Source organism: Ovis aries, chromosome 20 (genome assembly GCF_016772045.2).
Source record: "Ovis aries strain OAR_USU_Benz2616 breed Rambouillet chromosome 20, ARS-UI_Ramb_v3.0, whole genome shotgun sequence".
Lineage (NCBI taxonomy): Eukaryota > Metazoa > Chordata > Mammalia > Artiodactyla > Bovidae > Ovis > Ovis aries.
Genome location: NC_056073.1, coordinates 16543974 through 16567627, shown reverse-complemented (window position 1 = coordinate 16567627; position 23654 = coordinate 16543974). Strand labels below are relative to the sequence as shown.

The 23654-nt window shown below is 42.7% G+C and overlaps 2 protein-coding genes and 1 long non-coding RNA gene across 5 annotated transcripts; 2 read left to right on the top strand and 1 right to left on the bottom strand.

Moving 5' to 3' along the window:
- Nucleotides 1-332: 332 nt before the first annotated feature.
- On the top strand, nucleotides 333-18205 carry LOC121817414 (uncharacterized). The gene is made up of 3 exons (XR_006057308.2): nucleotides 333-559; nucleotides 13288-13397; nucleotides 15411-18205. It is a non-coding gene; the product is annotated as an uncharacterized LOC121817414 (long non-coding RNA).
- C20H6orf226 (chromosome 20 C6orf226 homolog) lies at nucleotides 805-1598 on the top strand. The gene has a single exon (XM_027959225.3). It carries the CDS (start codon nucleotides 840-842, stop codon nucleotides 1179-1181), a length of 342 nt encoding a protein of 113 aa, XP_027815026.1. The 5' UTR covers nucleotides 805-839; the 3' UTR covers nucleotides 1182-1598.
- On the bottom strand, nucleotides 17670-23090 carry RPL7L1 (ribosomal protein L7 like 1). 3 transcript variants are annotated; one of them, XM_012100685.4, is made up of 7 exons: nucleotides 22968-23090; nucleotides 22035-22143; nucleotides 20845-21008; nucleotides 19452-19589; nucleotides 18850-18959; nucleotides 18501-18715; nucleotides 17670-18108 (listed from the first exon to the last, which is right to left on the bottom strand). In XM_012100685.4, the coding sequence occupies exons 1-6, from the start codon at nucleotides 22994-22996 to the stop codon at nucleotides 18507-18509; spliced, it is 759 nt and encodes a 252-aa protein (XP_011956075.1). In that variant the 5' UTR covers nucleotides 22997-23090; the 3' UTR covers nucleotides 17670-18108; nucleotides 18501-18506. The 3 variants fall into 3 exon arrangements, with proteins under 3 accessions (XP_011956075.1, XP_060259179.1, XP_004018874.1); XM_060403196.1 differs by having other exon boundaries at nucleotides 20845-21005; XM_004018825.6 differs by lacking the exon at nucleotides 22968-23090 and adding an exon at nucleotides 22747-22774.
- Nucleotides 23091-23654: the final 564 nt, after the last annotated feature.

The following is a 23654-nucleotide window of genomic DNA, read 5'->3' as shown; positions in this document are numbered from 1 at the left end:
CCTCAATATCGATGAAGCGTCCAGGTCAGTCATTTTTTAGAATGTCTCCTACTGTGGCTATTCATTCCTCCAGTTTAGATTCAGAGCGAACGTTCTTGGCAGGAACGCTACAGAGATGTAGTGCTTCTAAACCTGTAGTGTGCTTCCATCACTTCAGGAGACAGATGAAGCTAGTTTGTCCAATTAGTAGTAATTAAGTTTTGCTCGCTTGATTAAGGCCGTGTACGCCAGATCAGGCTAGCTTTCGATAAACATAGAAACCTGGGTTTTATTGGCATTGATTTCCCAAGCAGCTGAAGGGAATGTAGCCCTCCTGGCCTGCCTTCATCTTCACTCCTCCACTCTGTGAAAGCCAGGAATAGTCTCCACCACAGGACGTGAGGGGAGAGTGGCGAGGCTCTGCAGGGGCGTCGCTTGCTCCCAATTCTCCTGAGGCCAGCGGAGACATCGCCTCCGTTATTTTCTGTCTGGCACTGCTGGGCAGGGGATGGAGGTTATCCCCGCACCCCACCACGCGCCACGTGTCTACGCAGTAGTCTCAGCCGGTGCGTGAAAGCAGGTGAGTTGCCATGGCCCGGGCATCTGTGCAAACTCGGGTCTTTTGGCTTGTATCGGCGTGTGCGTATGCAGTTCCGTTCTGTGCAAGCCTTCGTGGCTTCTAAAGCATTCTATGTCAGGGGCTCTGGGTCCAGCTAAGGGCTCTATGTGTGGTAAAGCGTTTCGGTGCGGAGCTGGCCCCCCGCTCTCTGGGCCACTTGGTACGGTCTGCGTCCCCCTTCACTTCCTCCGGCCGTGGTTGCGCCCATCCAACCGGGAAGCGCCCAGGCTCCGCGCCCGCCATGGAGCCTCTTGGTTGTCGGAGCGAGTCCCGCCCGGCTCCCTCGCCCGCCGAGTCAACCCCGGCCTCGGTGACACTTGCGCAGCTCCTGCAGCTGGTCCAGCAGGGCCAGGAACTCCCCGGCCTGGAGAGGCGCCAGGTCGCGGCGACCCTTGACGAACCCACGGCGTCCCGACTCCCGCGGAGACCCAAGCCCTGGGAGGCCGCGCGCTCCGCGGAGCACCCGGCGCCACAGTTCCAGACTGGGGACCGCAGGCTCGCCGACCCTCCGAGTGGGCAGAGGAGCCGCCTGGAGGAGCCTGGCTCGGCCGTTTCTGAGGCTCGATGTCCTTTGCAGCTGTGAATGAAAAATTTTGCTGCCCTGTCGGCAAAGGACACTGCAGCCCCAAGGGACACCCCCAGAATGGAGGAAGGCCTGACTACTACGGAGCCCTCAGCCACTGCAGACACTCCCAACCGTGCACCCTGAGGTGCCTCTGGATGGGACAGAATAAGATACTGGCCTTGGATAGCTAAGGTTCATAGCAAAGGAATGATTTTAGTGAGCCCGGACTCTTTATGACTTCCTATGCATGAGAAAAGCTAAATTCTTTAACGTGAGCTGTCTGGTTTTCTTTAACAGTAATCTTTTGATGGTCTGACTACCCGGTTTTGTTGCAAAACTCTTGTATATCCTACACAGCAGTCCCTCAGAGCTATGTGAGGCTGCCTCCTGGGCTTGAGTTCTCAGTCTGCCAAATAAAACTATTCTCCACTTTTAGGTTTTGCTTTTTTTTTCCCCGCCCTAGTCCACAGTTTTGATGACCACTCAGGGAACCGAGAGCAGACTTCTTTCCTTCGCTTGAACTCTATGGGGAAATGGAGCCTTGGTACTAGCAGAGTCCTCTTGTGCCCACCCACCTCCTCGTAGAGTTCAGACGAATTGGGGTGAGTCTCTCCTTGTTTTCGGGTCTCCTAATTTTTGATGGAGTATTCTGAGCTTTGCTTGGCAGTGTCTAACAGGTACCTGGCTTTGCAATTGAAAGATATTGGGGAGGGACCTCCCTAATTGACAAGATACTAGAGGAGCTCTGTTGAAAGACACCGGAAGAAAGTACCCTCTAGCTGAAAGATACAGAGGGAGCCTGGTTGAAGGACACTGGGATTTACCCAGCAGAAAAGATGAGGAGTCTGGGCTGCATGTTTCAGCAAGAAGCTCACCTGAGGCCTTCCTCAAATTGGATACCTTAAAAAGAATTCATTGGGATAAAAGATTTAAAAGTAAATCTTATCCCCAAGAAACTCATCTTTAAAATGGGAAATAGATTCTCTCAAACAAAAATGAGGGACATCAGAAAACCCACCTCAGACCAACAACACTCCAGCCAGATTTGTGAATGTACAGAGTTCATACTTGCAAGTACCTACTTAATTGGGAATTAAAGGAAATCCCACCCTGAAAATGACTTAAGTTGGGGCTCTCTTATTGACTATGCGGTTAAGTTAGAAAAAGCCAGCTTGATAAAAAAATCTGAATTCTGACCTTAAACAAAAATAAAAGCCCTTGTAGGGGGAGCTTGCATTTTTCTGTGTGTTTGCGATGTAAATATTCTACCTCATCTTTTTCAGGCCTTTTGTGTTAGGCCTTTTTGAGAACTTGGTCTCTGCCATCCGGAAGGGGCACATACGGTATACACTTGGCAGACAGTCATATAGGCTGGGATTCTGAGCAGTCTTTTGTCTGAATACCAACTCATGGGCTTTTTGCCATATATGTGTATTTTTTAATTGGGGAGTAGCTGCTTTGCAATATTGTGTTGGTTTCTGCCATATATCAACATGAATCAGCCACAGGTATACGTATGTCCACTCCCTCTGGAGCCTCCCTCCCATCTCCTGCCCTTGTAGGTTGTCACAGAGCGCTGGGTTGAACTCTGTGTCACACAATTCCCACTTGGTATCCGTTTTACATACGGTACTGTGAATGTTTCCATGCTATTCTCTCAGTTCCTCCCACCCTCTCCTTTACTGTCCACATGTCTGCTCTCTCTGCTGCTCCATTAGTGAAAGAGAAAGTGAAGTTGCTCCGTCGTGTCCGACTCTTCGCGACCCCATGGACTGCAGCCCACCAGGCTCCTCCATCCATGCGATTTTCCAGGCAAGAGTACTGGAGTGGGGTGCCATCTCCTCCTCCGCTGCTGCTCCATTGCTGCCCTGTAAATAGGTTTATCAGTACCATCTTTCTGGATTCCATATGCATGTGTTAATATACAATATTTATCTTTCTCTTTCTGACTTCACTCTGTATAATACGCTCTAGGTTCACCCACCTCGTTAGGACTCACTCGATTGTGTTCCTTTTTATAGCTAACTAATATTCCATTGTATATATGTACCACAATTTCTGTATCCATTCATGTGTCGATGGACATTAGCTTGCTTCCATGTCCTAGCTATTTTAAAAAGTGCTACCGTGAATATTGGGGTATAGGTGTCTCAATTATGGTTTTCTCAGGATAGTATATGCCCAGTAGTGGGGTTTTTGGGTCATATGGTAGTTCTATTTCGTTTTTTTTAAGAAATCTTCATACTGTTGTCCGTAGTGGCTGTGTCAATTTTCATTCCCAACAACAGTGCAAGAGGGTTCCCTTTTCTCTACATCCTCTCCAGCATTTGCTGTTTGTAGATTTTTTAATGATGGCCATTCTTACCTGTGTGAGGTGGTTGTAGCTTTGATTTGTGTTTCTCTAATAATGAGCAATGTTGAGCATCTTTTCGTGTATTTGTTGGCCATCTTTATGTGTTCTTTGGAGAAATGTCTCTTTAGGTGTTGCGTCCATTTTTTGGTTTGTTTCTCCGGTATTGAGCTGCATGAGCTGCTTGTATATTTTGGGAACTGACCCTTTATCAGTTGTTTTGTTTGCAATTATTTTCTCGCATTCTGAGGGTTGTCTTTTAATCTTGTTTATGTTTCCTTTGCTGTGCATAAACTTTTTCGTTTAAGTCGCATTTGTTTACTTTTGTTTTTATTTCCACTACTCTAGGAGGTGAGTCAAAGAGGATCTTGCTGTGATGTATGTCGATACATGTCAAAGAGTATCTCCTATGTTTTCCTCTGAGGCTTTTTGCCATCTTAACTTTGGTGGTGGCAGCCTGTACCACAAAGGCCTTTTTTCTTAAGACTATTTTTGGGGAATAAACTTTCTGGGTCTTGTTTAGGTGGCATCTTCACACACTCTTGTGGGGAATGCCTCTTGCATCTTACTGGTTTGAGTCACTATTAAGATACCTCTCATCAATGGCCAGATGATGGATCCTTTAAATTGGAGAAACTCTAAATAGGTACAATTTTTAGAGAGCTCTCATTATAAACAGCTATTTTATCGGTATCTGTGAGGAGAAAGGAAGGTGGGAAAAAAATATGATGGTTAACCTGAGAACTCCCTTAGTTTAAAACAAACAAGGTTTGGGAAGCCTTATTGTGGTCTCTTCTTCCCCTCAGTGGGTCTTATAGATGATAATAAAAACATTGGAATAATTAATTAGGCTGACTAACAGGAAAACAAAAAACTGAAGGGAAAGTCTACACAGACTTCCCCCAACAAGGTGGAGATTTTAAGGTGACTGGTCCCAAATGGATAAAGAAATCCTTAGATGGTTACTTGGAAGTGGGATAAATAAAATACGTGTTAATAGGATTAAATCAAAGGTTTGAAAAAACACTACCTAAGGTTGGATGGGCCAAAGGGACCCCCTAGTGGTCTCCAACTTTAAAGGATACCAAACAAATCCACTCTACCCCAGCTAAAACATATATTTAAAGGGCTGAAAAAAAAAATACACTGAGATACTTGACCAAGATAATTGTTGACCAACAATTATTTGGGGTGGCAGGCTAATTAATCAAGTTAAAAGATTGACAAAAGGGCCTGAATCCCTTGGCTCGACTGGGGACTCCAGAGCCCCAGTATAAAAATCCAAAGTAGGTACAATGATTGGGGGAAATAGAGTTCTAGAATTCCTTGTGAGACCAAAACTTGTTCATTGGGTCCTAATGAAAACTAAAGTTAAAGGTATAAAAGTTGATAGAATTGAGATGGAAGTTAATAAAAATTATTTATTTAAATAGGCCTTATATTTGATAGTTACGTCTCTTTTGCTTAATTATATTGTGGAATAGACATGTTTTGCTGGGGAATGCCTCCCTTGCTTGATATTATAAGAATGGGCATATATATCTACCCCTCAGGAAATATTAAACATACTAAAGGAAATTTTAGGATTATCTGAGCCCATACCATGTAAAGTAAGAACCTGAGAATTCATATTCAGGAGCTAATAAGAGATTTTGCTCTGGGCCTAACCTGTGCACTCAAAAAGAGAGCCTTTTTTAAACGCCTTCTGCAAGTTTTTGTTATTTTACTTGCTATGTTAAGTCCAACTCTTTGTAACCCCATGGGCTGTAGCCCACGCTCTTCTGTCCATGGGATTTACCAGGCAGTGGGTTGCCGTTTCCTTCTCCAGGGATGGAACCCATGTCTCTTGTATTTGCAGGTGGATTCTCTGAGCCACCAGGGAAGTTTCTGAAGGCATGATAAATTAAACCCTAAACTTTTGGAACACGGGACTCTGACATTTAGAAATCTTTTCAAATCAACCTTTTAATATAATTTAGGTGACTAAAAATTCTTGGAAATTTAAAAGTTTTTGTCTCACAAGTGTTGATAAACCAGAAATGTAAATACAACCCACAAGAACCTGAAACTGAGCCTAATTGACTCACAACCTGAAACCAAGGAAGAAAAAAGGAAAAGGCGGCCTTTTAAAACTTAAACAGGTGGAAAGGCACCCTCCGCCAAAATCTAATTCATAGCCTCCTTAAGGGTTTATTAAGATCAAATACAAATCTTAAGTCTTTTCCACAAGTAATAAAGCCTTCATCATCTTAGCAAGCAAATTTAATTTATTCCAACTTGTGAACTAGTAAGCTTATATTGTAATAACTGATTCATAACTAAGTTTTAAAGTGAAGCTATGAGATCTCTATTTTGTCGTTTGTGTCCATGTGTACATTAATAAGAGACATTATTATGAGATGTCTACCTCTAGGAAATATTAAAATTAAATTTTAAAAAGAGCTCTATATAATTGACTTAAAAGTAAGATGTTACAAACTAAATATTTCTAAATATGAAAGAAACTGGCCAGAATGAATCTCAGGTTTACAGGATCTAAGAAATATTCAATATTAATGTCTCATTAAAAATGTTTTTATTGACATAGCATTACTTATAATGTGTTAGTTTCAGGTGTTAGTGCAGCACAGTGGTTCAGCTTATATACATATATATATACACATACAAATATATATATTTTTTCTTTGACTTTTCCTATAAGGGAAAGAAAATATGGAGTATAGTTCTCTGTGCTATACAGTAGGTCCTTGTTGGTTATCTATTTTATATATAGTATAAAATCTGGTATTAAAAGTAGTTTAGGCTTGCTAGCTTAATCAATATAGACATGTCTGTATTGTACCTAGGTTTACTGAAGGTCAATAGACTGATGCCGTTTCTGTTACGGTTTGCCAACAGCACATTTCCTTGGTACGGCAGAATTTTTATAAGTTATAAAACAAAGGTAACTATGATGAGAGTTTCAGGTGAACTCTTAGAAGTAATTATATCTTGGGTATGTCTATCTAAAAGTTTCTCCAGAATTTTGGTAACTTGAGTTTTGCTAAGTTAAATGAGGAGAATGTATTGAATGTCTACATTATTTCAAATAAGAAAATGCTGATAAATTAATTGCTAAACAGGTCTACATTTAACCACTTTTCTTAGGAGAAGAAAACTAAGTGTTCATTAGAAACATATCTTGAACAACATTGAGGAAAGAAATCATGGTATATGTTTCTAGAGGTTTTGGAATATTCCAGTCAGGGAAGGCTGATGTGACAGTATATAATTACTTATTGCTTGTTGGTTTTTGCTAGAGATTAAGAGTGTTTTTAAAAAAATATTTATTTATTATTTATTTGGATCCCCCAGGTCTTTGTTGGGATATGTGGGATCAAGTTCCCTGACCAGGGATCGAACTCTGGTGGGTGAGTCTTAGCCACTGGACCACCAGGGAAATCCCGAGATTTAGGTTTATAATGGTTAAAATTGTATGTAATTAGAACTACTAAAGATAATGAACTATTTCAGTATGCAAGGGAAGTAGGATGTGTGTTTTCAGCAAAAGAAGGTATGCAGAATGGAAATACATTTTATTAAGGGGAAAGAATGATTCCCTAGAGCTGGTTATTTCTGGATTTAAAAAATGGACAAATTAACATGGATACAAAAAGTTGTAGAAGATTTGTTTAAAAAAAAAAAGGAGCCATGAAAAAGTTTTGTATATGGCCAGGCTCAGATTCAGTTCAGTTCAGTCGCTCAGTCGTGTCCAACTCTTTACGACCCCATGAATCGCAGCACGCCAGGCCTCCCTGTCCATCACCATCTCCCGGAGTTCACTCAGACTCACGTCCATCGAGTCGGTGATGCCATCCAGCCAGCTCATCCTCTGTCGTCCCCTTCTCCTCCTGCCCCCAATCCCTCCCAGCATCAGGGTCTTTTCCAATGAGTTAGCTCTTTGCATGAGGTGGCCAAAGTACTGGAGTTTCAGCTTTAGCATCATTCCTTCCAAAGAAATTCCGGGGTTGATCTCCTTCAGAATGGACTGGTTGGATCTCCTTGCAGTCCAAGGGACTCTCAAGAGTCTTCTCCAACACCACAGTTCAAAAGCATCAATTCTTCGGCGCTCAGCCTTCATAGTCTAACTCTCACATCCATACATGACCACAGGAAAAACCATAGCTTTGACTAGATGGACCTTAGTCGGCAAAGTAATGTCTCTGCTTTTGAATATACTATCTAGGTTGGTCATAACTTTTCTTCCAAGGAGTAAGCGTCTTTTAATTTCATGGCTGCAATCACCATCTGCAGTGATTTTTGGAGCCCCAGAAAATAAAGTCTGACACTGTTTCTACTGTTTCCCCATCTATTTCCCATGAAGTGATGGGACCGGATGCCATGATCTTTGTTTTCTGAATGTTGAGCTTTAAGCCAACTTTTTCACTCTCCTCTTTCACTTTCATCAAGAGGCTTTTTAGCTCCTCTTCACTTTCTGCCATAAGGGTGGTGTCATCTGCATATCTGAGGTTATTGATATTCCTCCCGGCAATCTTGATTCCAGCTTGTGTTTCTTCCAGTCCAGCGTTTCTCATGATGTACTCTGCATAGAAGTTAAATAAGCAGGGTGACAATATACAGCCTTGACGTACTCCTTTTCCTATTTGGAACCAGTCTGTTGTTCCATGTCCAGTTCTAACTGTTGCTTCCTGACCTGCATACACATTTCTCAAGAGGCAGGTCAGGTGGTCTGTATTCCCATCTCTCTCAGAATTTTCCCCAGTTGATTGTAATCCACAGAGTCAAAGGCTTTGGCAGAGTCAATAAAGCAGAAATAGATGTTTTTCTGGAACTCTTGCTTTTTCGATGATCCAGCAGATGTTGGCAATTTGATCTCTGGTTCCTCTGCCTTTTCTAAAAGCAGCTTGAACATCAGGGAGTTCACGGTTCACGTATTGCTGAAGCCTGGCTTGGAGAATTTTGAGCATTACTTTCCTAGTGTGTGAGATGAGTGCAATTGTGTGGTAGTTTGAGCATTCTTTTGCATTGCCTTTCTTTGGAATTGGAATGAAAACTGACCTTTTCCAGTCCTGTGGCCACTGCTGAGTTTTCCAAATTTGCTGGCCTATTGAGTGCAGCACTTTCACAGCATCATCTTTTAGGATTTGAAACAGCTCAACTGGAATTCCATCACCTCCACTAGCTTTGTTCGTAGTGATGCTTTCTAAGGCCCACTTGACTTCACATTCCAAGATGTCTGGCTCTAGATTAGTGATCACATCATCATGATTATCTGGGTCGTGAAGATCTTTTTTGTACAGTTCTTCTGTGTATTCTTGCCACCTCTTCTTAATATCTTCTGCTTCTGTTAGGTCCATACCATTTCTGTCCTTTATCAAGCCCATCTTTGCATGAAATGTTCCCTTGGTATCTCTAATTTTCTTGAAGAGATCTCTAGTCTTTCCCATTCTGTTGTTTTCCTCTATTTCTTTGCATTGATCGCTGAAGAAGGCTTTTATCTCTTCTTGCTATTCTTTGGAATTCTGCATTCAGATGCTTATATCTTTCCTTTTCTCCTTTGCTTTTCGCCTCTCTTCTTTTCACAGCTATTTGTAAGGCCTCCCCAGACAGCCATTTTGCTTTTTTGCATTTCTTTTCCATGGGGATGGTCTTGATCCCTGTCTCCTCAGATTAGATAAATTTAATTAGGTAAATTGATAATGTTATTAAAAGTAGGCTGGTGCAAGCTTGGATTTGATTTAGTCTGTTAAGAGAATGAAGTTTTCTTGATACACTGCTTTTGGTAACAGATTGTGTGAAGTTTTTTTAAGTGATCTGTTTTTTGTTGCTTTTTAAAAATTTTGTCACTTTGGTTAAGCGAGTATTGTTTTACAGTGACCTATGATCCTATTTGAAACGGTTAGTTGCTCAGTCGTGTTTGATTCTTTGCAATCCTGTGGACGGTAGCCCTCCAGGCTCCTCTGTCCATGGGATTCTCCAGGCCAGAATACTGGAGGGGTAGATGTTCCCTTCTCCAGGGGATTCTTAATCCAGGGATCGAACCTGGGTCTCCTGCATTGGCAGGCAGATTCTTTACTGTCTGAGGCACCAGGGAAGCCTGTAGTCCTATTTGACCAAGTGTTAGTATTTTTGACAAATTTCCCAGATATCAAACTTTAAGGTTCATTTGACCTGTGGTTAAGTCTGGGATATTTCAGATGACCTGTAAGGCATCTTAATTAGCCTATTAGGCTAATTAGGCTTATTTGATATGTTCAATTACTTGAGAAACATTGTCAAATGATTGGAGATGAACCCTAGGTTATATTATATAGATAAATGTTATAGATATTCTAAATTTTATATGAAATTTCTAAAATTCTGATATGCTTTGGTATGTTTTTAGTCATAATTCTAGTTATTATCTTAAAATGTTATATGTCACAGAAGTATCCAAATTTCTTGCCAGCTGCATTGCAGTCAGATCTTTAACCATGCCATTTAAGTCTTATCATTTGTTGACAGTCAGTTTTACTCTGATGCTTCTATAAAATGAAAATCTTTAAAAGTTCATAAAAAGGAATTTTGACAAATGTTAAGTTCTGATAACTTTTAGATCATACCACTGAACTGGGTAAGAAATTATAAAACTCTAATGGAAAACCTGAGTACTTCATCCAGATCATCAGAAATTAATTACATAGGACTGAATGAACTGGTAAATAAATGTTATTTATAATTTTATGAATTTTTCTGCAAAATACTGGCTTTAAATCTTTATTTTCCAGAAAAACCTTTCCTCCGATGTTGATAAAATATACCTTTATAAAAATTAAACATTTATCTTTTTCTCTGTACCTAATGCTCTCAGAATTTGGCTTCTCCAGCTAGGTCTCCTGTGGACTTGATGGCTTATTACAACCAAATTACAAGTAGTTATAGGCTTCCCTGGTGGCTCAGATGGTAAAGAATCTGCTTGCAGTGCAAGAGACCTAGGTTCAGGCTCTGGGTCAGGAAGATCCCCTGGAGAAAGGAATGGCTACCCACTCCAGTATTCTTGCCTGGACAGTTCCATGGAGAAAGGAGCCTGGTGGACACCACTTCATGGGTCACAATAGGTCGGACATGACTGAGTGACTAACATGTTCACTTTCATACTAATCATTGTTTTAATTTGTTCTTTGTTTGCAGATTGTTTATGGTTTGTATCTCTCTGTTGTACTATGATCTTATTAATGTTACTAGCTCTATTACTCATCCCAGCTAGTTTATAAGATTCTCTCTTGCATTGCTTAATGTGTAGCCAGGTCTCTAACAAAATTAATGATGGGCAAACATCTGGATGAGATGGCTGGATGGCATCACGGACTTGATGGACGTGAGTCTGAGTGAACTCCGGGAGTTGGTGCTGGACAGGGAGGCCTGGTGTGCTGCGATTCATGGGGTCACAAAGAGTTGGACACGACTGAGTGACTGAACTGAACTGAAACATCTCAAGGAAATAGATCAATGATTGTAATAGTATGATTCTAGATATGGGAAGAAGCAACAGTGAAAAACCTTTCCTCGATCATAATAGACTAGTAAGACAAGGGATCCAGAGAATTTTAGATTATCAACGGCCTGCTCCAAGAAAACTTCTCAATACATTGAGTAGCTCATCAACAGAATCTTTGCCTGAGCTAGGAACGAGCCTTCCTAGCACCATGGGACCATACTGGTCATGAAATGTCTCCCAAATGTTGGTCGAATTTTATTACCAAGTGGAAGCGCTGTGGATGAAAAATGTTGGCTGCCATATCAACAGAAGGGGCAGTGCCATCAAACCATCAGCTGCTACAACTGCCCCTGATGGGGAGCCCTGAGGGAACTCAGGAGAGACAGGTGGGCTGCCTGCTGCCAGGCCCTCACCTGGGTAGCCACCTGCGTGCACCCTGAGGGAACTCAGGATGGGAAAGAACAGGATGCTGGCCCTGGGTAGGTCAGGTGCATATCAAAGGAATGGTTTCAGTAAGCCCAGACTCTTGCATCTTCCCATACATAGAAAAGTATTAAATTTGTTAAATTGAGATGTTTGGATTTTCTAACTAATCTTTTGATGTTCTGACTACCTGATTTTTATTGAAAAACTCCTGAATATCCTGGCTCCTTCCTTTCCTCTTTGGAGTAGTCCCTTGGAGCTGTCTGAGAGGCTGCTTCCCAGGCTTGATTGCTCAAAACGTTCACCAAATAAAACATAATTCTCCATTTAAAGTTGTGTGTTTTCCTGAGATCTGGAGGGAATGACCATGTCCCACATAGACTCAGACCTTGGATACTGGCCACTCTGCTCTTTCTTGTGCTTTTACCCCTACCTATCAGCTGGACTTATGCCTCCTGGGAGCATCACTGCAGTGGTTTTGCAGTTGTATCTCTGGACTGGGAGCCTCAGTTTAAAAGATTTTCTTTTTAGATTCTGTTTCAGTCCTTATATAAATTGAAACAAATCTCATAACTTTACTACGTGCAGTGCATAGATATGTCTTCATTTTTTAATGCTACTTAGGAAACACTAAATGGTTCTGACCCACTGGGAATTATTTCTTAGGAGTTTAGACATCAGTGTTTATCTCCCAGTTTAGTTTATACTGGTGGTTGTGGAAGTGAATTTGGGATCCAAGTGGCATTTTGATTTCAGATAACCATTCTCCAGATAGGCAGTTAAAAAAAAAAGTCTGATGAGAAAACTTGGCCCTGGAATGACAATGAATGAAATCTCAAAGCATAAAAAGAGCCAGTCAACAACAACCCCTAGAACCCTAGGCTCTGAGAACCAGCTGGGTCAGGCAAGGGGCTAGAGGGCCTAGAGCTGAGGAATAGCTTTAACTACTTTTTAAAGTCAGTCTCTTCAAATCAGCTACTTGGCTCACTATACCTACTCTTGCTTCCTGAAAGTAGGTTTTTTTGTTCTGCCTACACCTAGAACATATCCCGTTCATGACTCACAAACCCATATTAGCACACATTAAAAGGACTAGCTTTTCCCAGAAATAAGGATAGTCCCACAATTTGTTCAGGGAATGGTATATATTATGGTATACAATACAGAAGAGCATAAGTTTTTAAACCTCCTTTATAATAATACTCAACTATGAGAGGCAGACAGGCAAGACTATATTAGTTCCATTTTACAGGCAAAAGTAGGAACATTCCTGTATTTAGTATAAGATCTGGGCTATAAACCCTGGGCTTCCACACTCACAACTGCTCTTTTCTTGTGACTTTGATACATCATTTCAAATAAATCTGACTTCACAGTGCTTTACGGTATGAGTAACATCTATTCCTGGCAGGTTAACTCTTGAGCCAATTAACTATGAAATAAAATTCATATTTTATGGCCAAGAGAAGAAAAATTTTAACAAAAAAAATCTCTGCCCTTTTGCCTCTTCTCTCCCTCACTGGGCATTGTGTACCTGTATTTTGCATCAGTTGAAACCTTCCCCTTCAGTCAAAATTGCCACTCAACAGTAAAGAGCAGCATTCTCCTAAAACAACTCCTTAAAGGTAATATTCCTTCCTAAGAGGTTACATGGTGCTCAGATCTGGATTATGCAAATTGTCAACAATATGTCATTTAATGTACAGCCCTGTGTCTCAAAAAACTTACATAACTTGACTTCTTATGGGCATAATAGTTCTCAGAGCTTTCTGAGATGCTCTTCCTGGATTATAATTCTCAAATTTGGCTCAAATAAAAGCTTAAGTTTCCTTTTTAGATTTATTTTTCATTTCATTAATATATGCTTGCTGTAGGCTATGAGAGATTCCTGCCAGAGGCTACCTGGGGTCTACTCAGAACCAGTGCTTGGTACTGGCATGGGCCCATTGAGCCCCACCAGCTTCTCAACACTCCTCAGTTCTTGGTAAGTTCTCCTGATCTTAGATCTCATTGTTTGGGTGTTGATCCTAAAATTTTTATTTGAGCTGGTTTTAAGCCTTGCTGTCTTTAGGGCACTGGTGCATTTCCTAGGCACCTAGGGGGTCTGGACAAGAGGACCAGGGAAACATGTGGCTGGGTTTTTGTCAAATTTGGCTTAAATTGAAAAAAAAAAAAAAGAGTTGATATATGGTCTGAACAAAATATTACTAGTGAAATCAGAGACTGAGTTTTTCATCTCCAAAGAATAAAGGGACATTTTGCTCCTTCCAGTCACAAGATACTCTTAGATGACAGAGGATCTCCCAGAAGTGTCATAGGATCAGTTTTCATGACCTGTAGCAGTCCCATAAGGAAACCCCACTATGATCATTAAGTAAGTACTGCTTTATCTGGGGGCATGACAGAGGCTGATTGCCTAGTGCTTCAAGCACTCATGATGGTGTCATTGAGAGAAACTGAGCCACCTAAAAGAACCCAAACCAGGGAATTCCCTGATGGTCCAGTGGTTAGGACTTGGCACTTTGACTAAGCTCCAGCAAACTGTGTGGTGAGGCAAAAAAAAAAAATAGTATCTCCAGATCTTAGTAACTAGAAATTAAACCAAATTAGATTATGAGAATTCATTTGCTATCCAGGTCATTTCAAATAGGATGAAATACCAGAACATTAATTGTTGGGGAGGTCTGTTCTTAAGAGAGGAAAACTAACACCTAATTTTGTCAGTCAGGAAATGCTGATATCACAGCAGTTTAATTACTTCTTGGTTTTCACTAGAGATTTTTGTGTGTGTGTGTGCCCATAGCATGCATGTCAGGTGGATCTTAGTTCTCTGACTAGTAATCAAACCTGAGCCTCCTGCAGTGGAAGCTCAGAGTCAACAACTGGACCACCAGGGAAATCCCGAAATTTTAAGGTTTTAAGGTTAAGAATTATAAAGGAGACATTTCAGGATGCAAGGAAGGTAGGATGTGTGTTTTCAACAAAGAAAAGTATAAGGAATGAAAATGCATTTTGTTAAAGGGAAAAAAAAGGTGGTGTCCTAGAGCTGGTTGTTTCTTTACAGGTAGAGAAATTTATCGAGGTTTGTGAAAAAGGACACTGTGAGTTTTGTGCACGCTCAAGACTGGCTAAGACTGAACTTAATTAAGAAAAAGTTTTAAAGTGGTACAAAACCTGAATTTGGCCTTCTAAGAGGACAAATTTTTCTTAAAATATTGAGCTGCTTTTGTTAATAGATTGAGTTTGTGTTTCAGTGACCTGACTTTGCCATTGAGATCTTTCACTGGCACTTTGGTTAGGTGAATGGCAATTGTTTCACAGTGACCTGATTCTATTTGACCAAGTGTTTTAAAACTTTTTGATACTTCTGACCACCTTTCCAATGATCAAATTCTAAGTGAAGTTTATTTGATCTGTCTAGCTAACTTTGAGATTTTCCTAATTGCCCCTGGAACACCTCAAAATACTTGTTTTCTTCCCATCTCAGAGGAATATTACACTGATTAGACTTATTTGGTATGTTAAATGAGAAGCATTGTTAAACAAGTGGTGATAAAACTGCTTAGGTTGTGTCATATGGGTAAACATTTTTAATAGATATATACTAGAAATTATAAGGAACTCCTGAAATTCTGGTATGACCTGGTGATATCAGTCATAGATTTAGTGTATGTCACAGCAGTCAGTAATCAAATTGCTTTTCAACTGCAATGTAATCAAAGTCTTTAACCTTGACTTTGAAAGTTTTTGTCATATATAGCTAACAATATGGTCAGTTAACCACTTATTTGGTAGAAATGAGGGTAATTTTAGAAAGAAAAAGATTCTTTCAGTGAACATTCTAGTTTTGTTAATTGAAGTATATTTACTGATTAAGACTCACTTCCCAGATAGCTCCTTGTAAGTTTAGTTATTAAAAGGACACTGTTTCTGAAGTCTATCACAATAATCTAACTTCGGGGTTTTTTGTGTTTGTGTGTGTTTATTTGGGGCATAGTTGCTTTACAACAGTAATCCAACTTTGGATGAAGATTGGACTCACCATCACCTGCAACCAGGATATTATTCATACTGGAAAAGACATGGGATAAAGGATTCCTTAAAGCCATGTTAGAAGGCCTTTCCTGAATGAACTGAAACTTGTTTTGACACCTGATTTTAAGACCAGCACTACCAGACCATGATAAGACACCTGAAATAAGACAGCTGACCCAAGATTCTGGACCAGGCTTGTATACTATTTTGACAATTGCTCTTAGTTTTGCTTAGGAACCAAATGTATTTCTTGGGCTCAAACACATGCAAGTTTCAAAGAGCAATTATTTTAAGACAGTCTAGCACTGTGCAAGCTGTTACACTGCCAGTATCACTGAGACCCTTTCACCAGCCAATTAATGATGCCTCTTCTGCCATGCCGTTGTTGTGTAGTCACTAAGTTGTGTCCACCTCTGCGACCACGTAGACGGTAGCTCGCCAGGCTCCTCTGTCCAGGCGATTTTTCAGGCAAGAATACTGGAGTGGGTTGCCATTTCCTTCTCCAGGCGGGATGCATTGGCAGGCAGATTCTTTACCGCTGAGCCACCAGGGAAGCCCGAACATTGTGGCACGTATGCTTAGCTGCTCCATGGCACGTGGGATCTTCCCAGACCAGGGACTGAATCCCCGTCTCATGCAACGGCAGGTGGATTCTTTCTGTGATATCTAATCCTTTATATTAGTGGCTGGTACTTCCTACTAGGACCCAGTAAGTTTTTGGTACACTTTGTGACCTCAGCTCTCCCCAGGTTGGTTAGGGGGATGCACAATCACGTTTCCCCTGGGCTCAAGGATACTCACAGGCAGCCCGAGAACAGTTCCTGGCAAGCTGTCAGTCTGCCTTCAGTGCAGGACACTGGTTTGTTTTCCAGTGATAGGACCATTTGGCCATGGTATTTGTTTCCTCATCTTAAGACCCATGAAGAGGCAAATTTCTGCTCTGAAGTTCAGATGTTTGAATGGCTTGAAACTGGATCACATCTATAGTTCTCTATAAAATAATGTACATACACAATGTACATGCAAGGACAATTAGCTCAAGTCCCTTACTGGACAATCTAGAATTGACTGTCAGTCCCTGACCAACATTCTGCTAGCATAACCCCCAAAGAGAGAACCGGGCTATCAGGACCTGGCATCAAGCAGCCTGATGGCCCTGAAGCAGGCAAGCACCCATCCCTGCTTTGAGGGACCAAACACTTGGTCACCTAACACTCTGTCAAAAGAAAGATCAACAGGGGGAAACTGAAGTACTACCTTATGGCAAGACTTTAAAGTGTCTTTATTTGGCTAAGCCAGGTCTTCTACATGGGATCTTCCATCTTTGCAGCATGCAAGCGAACTTAAGACATTTGGGATCTAGTTCCCTGACTAGGGATTGAACCCTGGCCCCCTGCATTGAAAGCAGAGTTTTAGCCACTAGACTAAGGAAATCTCCAAAGCAAGAAATCATCTCTGGCCTTCTCTCTCCTGCCACTGTGCATTGTGTGTGTAGCTACATTATGCATTGACCAAACTTTCCTCTTTGGCAGAAATTTCCCCTCAACCATAAAGAGCAATATTCTCCTAAGACAAGCCCTTAGAGGTAACATTTCATTTGATAAGGGGTCCCATGGCACTCAGGTCTGGACTGTATCAGCTGTCAATGTTATTTGATGTACAGCCTTCCTCTCAAAAAAATTTATGTAACTGTGTCTTCACTTCTAATCAGAACAGTTCTTAGAGCTTTCTGAGATGCTCTTTCTGAGTTATGATTCTTAAATTTGGCTTGGATAAAGTTTTCCACTTCTTTTTAGATCGACTGATTAATGGCACAGGGGCTCAGCATTTTACCGTATTGTAGGAAACATCCACTTGGCTTGAAAGGGAAAAAAAAAACCTCTGGTAAGCTTTGGTCTTCCAACAGGGCACAGAACCAGAGGAGGCTGCAAGATCAGAGCCTGTGTGACCAATACTGACAGCACAGGACTTCTTCACATAAGGTCCCTGGGTCCCTGAGAAGGATCTACAAATACCCTAAATTTCCAAGAAAAAACTGGAATGTATGTTTTTCTGGGAAAGGGACCTTCTCACAGATCCAGGAGTAGATTAAAATCCTGAGCTAGAGAAAAGCACTAAGCCAGCTGCAATGATAAGACACTGGATATACCTAGAGCCAGCCTGAGAGCTTGCCAAGCTGTCGCTGAAGTTAGAACATGAACTCACGGGAGAGACAACCAAGTACCGTTTTTGTGTGCTTTCAATTTTAATTTTAAGTTCTAACTTAACTCAATTCTAACTTCAAGTTCTTCCAGAAACAAGGCCCCAGGAAACCCCAGGTTCAACATGCTCCTGGGCTTGGTCCACTGCTGTCTTGTATTCATAGGTTAAGTGTTCAGTCACCAACAGTACAGCCCAGGAGAGACGTGATAGAAGAGGACTTCCTCCTCCGTGGCATGAGCCTTTGCTGGTTTCAGAGGTGGACGGTGGTCACCACAGGAACTCTTCCTTGGAACTGAGGTGGGATGCAGTGCAGGCTGGGAACATCACCGTGTTTCCCCTGGCCCTTTCCTCCAGTTTCTGAAGATATATTCTAGCAGAAAACAATCTTCCCTGAAGATACTGAGTGACAAGTCCATAAAACGACACCACACGCTTCCAGTGCACTATTTTCAGGTACGCTGAGGAAGAAAAACAACTCCATTAATACAGATGCACCATAACCCTAACCTAAGCCTAACAATAAAAGCTTTCCAGAATTAAGATTCCTTCAACAGAGGAAGGAATATCCTTTTTGAAATTAGTTTTTTATTCTCTCTCCATCTCCAGCTAAAATGAACACAGCAACAGAGTTTTGGTCACTCAAGTGTTTTCTATCCTGTAACTCTTGAGATACACACAGCCCCTACCAGGCATTCACTGTTTCAAGTATTTCCATCCACTAAATTTGTGAGTACCAGCCACCTCCCACCCAAAGTTATTCTCATACACTTATAAATGCAAGATGACCTTTTAGGGGGTGAGGCCTGGCCCATTGAGAGTCCACCAAAGGGCAGTTTCAGCCCCACCTCACCTGGGTTTAGTTCAGCTGCCGGATGAGCTGATTGATGCGTTCACCTCGATAGCCTGGTGAGCCCACTTCCTTGAGGAAGCCCACTCTATTCTTGGTAGCATGACGGGCCACTGAGAGTTGGAAAGGGCATAGGAACCTTGAGATCGCCAGGAAATTCTTCCCCGGGAAGGCAATTTCATGAATGAGGTCTTCCAAGCAAATGACATCAAACTTTCCTAAGAAACATAAGGTTCAGATTCCTGTGTTTAGCACTTTCCCAGCACATACTGTGAGACTCTGATATGCCAGCGCCCAGCACTCTAGCAAGTTCTGGGGGTCCTTTCTGCTGACTCCTCAGACGCTCACTCACCCAGGTGCTCCTCAATAACTGTGTTGTCTGTCAGAGGGATGACCTTGTTCTTGACCTTCGCTTGTCCACGTTTCAAGATGAGTTCCCGAACAGACTTCAGATTTGGAAATCTATGTGAGGCAGAACGAAGCTCAATCACAGCACCGCCCACCCCTGGCAGGCTGCACCACGCTGGCAGCGCAGTCCTGTAGCCTGGCTAAGGAGTCTCCCAACCCCCGTCCCCACAAGTGTCCTCAACACACTGCAGCTGGGACACTTGGGAAGCACACACCCAAAAGAGGTGAAAAACACCCACACAGCCCCAACTATGTAATTAGAAACTAAAATTTACAGATACAAATGACTGCCAGGTAAAGATGTTTATTTCCCAGCAAAAATAAAGTCCTGGGTTATAATCTAGGACTTTGGCCTTATGTGACCCTATTCAAGAGTCTGAAAAAGTTTGAAATGAAATCCAAGTCTTTTTTTGGGTTTTAATGTTTGGCACAATGTTCCCCTGACTCAGCAACATAAGTGCTGGAGAACAGTACCCTGTGCATCCCAATGTTCTCAACATTCTCCAGTATCGTGTAATGTGAATTCACACAAAAAACCATACTCACCCCCAGGTCACATAAGGTTCCACGATACGAAGCGTCTTTATGGTTTCAGGGGTCACTTTCACAAAGACACCACTGAAAATCTTATTTAGGCGAAGTCTGGCAATGGTCCTTTGCACCAGTGAACTCACCCCATTAATCCTGAAATGAACAGCAAAGTCAGGCTCTGCCCAGTAAGCACCATGAACTGTGTGCCACTAATGGGCACCCAGAGGGCAGGTTCAACTGAGTGGGAAGCAGTCATGTAAACAGATCACTTGCCACGCTACGTGGAGCAAAACCCGAGGTGCTACAGGGATAGGAATGGTCCCTGGACTTGTAATGGGGAGGGCTGTATGTGTCAAGCTAAGGACAATGGACTTGTGCCTGTGGGTATTAAAAGCTAAAGAAGATTTTAAGGAGACGTAACCAGATTTGACAACCACCAGAGAGAGCATATAAAACAGAAACAAGAAAAGTGACACCCAAGTCTGGGAAGTTTAGCTAGACAGCTGATGTGATAGGCCAGGAAAGAGATCATGGGCAATGAAAGCCAATTACACTCTAATTTTAAAAATACAAATAAAAGGCAAAAAAGAGATTATGGGCAAGGGCAAGGATAGGAGGCTCACACATACTTAAAACCCACAGGTTTCTGGGACTTCCCTGGTGGTCCAGTGGCTAAGACTCTGTGCTCCTGATGCTAGAGGCCCAGGTTTAACCCCTGGTCAGGGAACTAGCTCTCACATGCCACAGTGAAGATCAAAGATCCTGTGTGCTGAAACTGAGACCTGTTGCAGCCAAACAAAAACAAAACCCCACATGTTTCTGACTTGGATGACTGGGTATGAAAGGGAGAGCTAACACTGTATGTGCCGGTAGGAACGGGTAAGGTTATTGCTGAATGTGAAAAAGCTCTCCCCAGCACTGACTATGCACCATCTGCTGGACCCTGGTTCCGTTCCTAAGAAACCACCCTGATCCTACACTTGAACTTCCTGCATCTCTGCCTGGAAAGCTGCCCCGCAAACTTTTCATGTGGGCAGGCCACAGCTTCCTGCTTCAAGTGTCCTAAACCACTACAGATCACACTGTGGCCCCCGTGTCCTAACATCCAGCACTTTGCCTTCACAGCAATTAGTGTATTGTCATGTTTGTTTGCTTAAGTCTCCCTAATATATTTACATATTTTTTGGCTGCACCTTGTGGCATGTGGGATTCTTGGTTCCCTCACCAGGGATCAAACCTATCCTCCTGGAATGGAAGTGCACAGTCATTTTGAAGACAAAATCTGTTTTACTTAGCCCAGAATTCCTAGCACAACTTGCCTTTAGGGCTTAAATCTCATCTCCCCAAAAAGGGTCTAAAGCTGAACCAACAGTTTCCCCAGCCTCATGGAATCCACCAAGTTCCCTACCTTTCAATGCGTACAACAAAGGCCAAGGAATGTTTGTCTGGCACTTCCAAGCCATGCGGTTTCACTTTTAGCCGTCTCAGTCGCACTCTGTCCCGTAGTTGCCGCCAGGAATCATGTACAAACCATTCTAGTCGCTTAAACTTGATTTGTTTTCCTTTCCTCTGCTACAGAGAAGGCAGACCATCATCACCATTTTTTTTTTGCCTCTGTATACATCTTTTTTTTTTTCACAAGAGTAATTCACTAGTCACTATTCATAGAGCTTATTTCCCCTATGGTCTGGAAAGGGGCACAAACATCCTCTGTTTTTACTTTTTTAAATTTATTTTTACTTATTTTCTGGCTGCATTTCAGCATGCAGGATCTTAGTTCCCTGACCAGGGATTGAACCCATGCCCCCTGGGATAGAAGCAAGGATTCTTAGCCACTGGGATGCTAGGGACAGCCCCTCTATTCTTATATAATAAAAAAACAAGATCGACAAGAAAGAAGTGAAGCTGAGAAAACTTGGGGACTATTGGGAAAAGTCCCTTATAAACAAACGAAAAAACCAATGTACATGCTGTCAGCCCATGAACAGAGAAGCCTGGTAGGCTGCAGTCCTTGGGGTAGCTAAGAGTCAGACAGGACTGAGCGACTTCACTTTCACTTTTCACTTCCACGCACTGGAGAAGAAAATGGCAACCCACTCCAGTGTTCTTGCCTGGAGAATCCCAGGGACTGTGGAGCCTGGTGGGCTGCCATCTATGGGGTCGCACAAAGTCGAACACGACTGAAGGGACTTAGCAACAGCAGCAATGTTCACCATCAAGTGTTTAGGGACCCTAACACTGTGTTAGGCATCATAAACTGCCTCCAAAATGTATTTCTCCAAAATCATGTAGCAAATAGCAAAAATTGTACAAAACTGGTACATTAAAAACTTTCTTCCAGGTACAAATTCTGGTCTCTCAAATCACTTGGTATGAATCCGGAACTCTGCAATTACTTTCTTCCTTAACAACTCAAATCCAGTACTTTGCCCGTGGAAAGTGTTTGATACATTTTTTGCTAAACAAAGGCAAGAAACCAATATCGGGTACGACGCAACCGATGGGGGAAGGGGCCATCGGTACCAAGTCTAGTTCAACACGTGCTGGATACAACTCAAACACAAACTCTAATTCCCTCCACCTGGTTCCCACCATTACCTCCTTCCTTTGCAAAAGCGCCTGTTTTGCCTGGGTGGCTTTGAGGGCCTGATAAGCCTTCCTCTTTTTCAAGAGATTCTCTGGAACCAAAGGGATCTTTCTTCTTGGTCTGATACAGAAAATGGAGACCAGAGATAGTATTTAAGAAACAAATATGCACCAGATTTCCAAAAGATATCCCGGGCCTAGGGAAACACTATCTTCAAATTCCTAAGGGCTGTGGCCCTTCCGAAATCTGTGGTTTCTAACACTAGCCCTCAAAATGGACCCCTCACATTTCCTAGGACCCAAAGACTTAGTAAGTCACGAACCCCACAGCCACTAGTCCTCATACACGTCAACGGAGCTTCTAATGCCACAGCTTTATAGACTAGCGATGAGATTCCGCCCCGTGGAGTTGGGTCGCGTGCAGACCCAGCTACAGTGGTAACACTTAAGCACAGCTGGGGGAACCCCGCCTGCTCTCAGCCCGCTGCCCGAAAGTCAATCCTCGCCCCCTTGAGATGATGACCCGAGCTCCGCGGCGGCCCCCTTCGCCCACCCACACCAAGCCGTACGGCGCCTCACTCCTCTCTCTGTAATCTGGAGCCTTTCCTATTCTCTTCTTTCAGTCCACAAGTACCCTTATTTTCCGCCAGCGAGAAATAAACACTGTGGATGGCACCGGATGCTCAAGAAGCCACGCCAGAGATACACATCCCCAAACACTTACTCTTCCTCCGCCATTTTTCCAACGCTGCAGCTACTTACTCATGCGCAGTTCCAACCCCCAGGGCCGAGAGACGCCTCTCTACGTTTACTCGACCATAGAGACGTCTACTCTAGCTCAAGGCGGGGCAGACGGGGCAGCCCGGGCCGTCTTAGCAGTAGTAAACTGCTGAGGTTTTGCTAGCCTTGATTCCCGCCAAAAGTTACACAAAGCTTCTTTCGCACTTCTTGGAAGCTTTTCGGAGCCGTGTCATCTTCAGAATCCAGTCCTTTCCATTCCAAGTGTACTCGCTTTAGCGCTGGAGGCGGGGATGTAAATAAACATCGAGACGCTTCCCACAATGCACTGACTTCCGGTGGAGTGTGGGCGCTGGGCCTCCGGCTTCCGCTCGTTGCGCTACGCGTCTGCGTGGCTGGGTGGGGAGAGTTGGGACACCGGCTTTGGCGCTCTCTTGTGGGTAAAGGTGAATAAGAACCACTTAGGATGGTGCGAAAACGCAGCTCTGATTCCATCGGCCTGGCTCCGTCAGTGGATCCCTGAGCAAATTCTTTGACCCCTGTGTCCCTGAGTTTCTTTTTCCCATAGATAGACAATGGATCTTGCCTTATTACTAGTCTCAGGAGAGTTATATGAACCATTCCATCTAAAGCTCTTAGCACAAAGTCTGGCGCTAAGCGAACTTTTAACACTATGTTAATTGTTACTGGTGCTGAACCGAAAACTAGAAATTCCAACTTACTATCTCAGGACCTTCCCTCATACAGCTCTTACCGCCTGGAACATGCTTCCTTCTTTCCTGGTCTTCATAAAATAATGAAAACTCATGTCTTGTCTTTTCTGGAAACTTTACGAGCACAGTGTCTCAGGCATTAATGTGCATCGGAGTTACCTGAGGATGTTAGAATGCATGC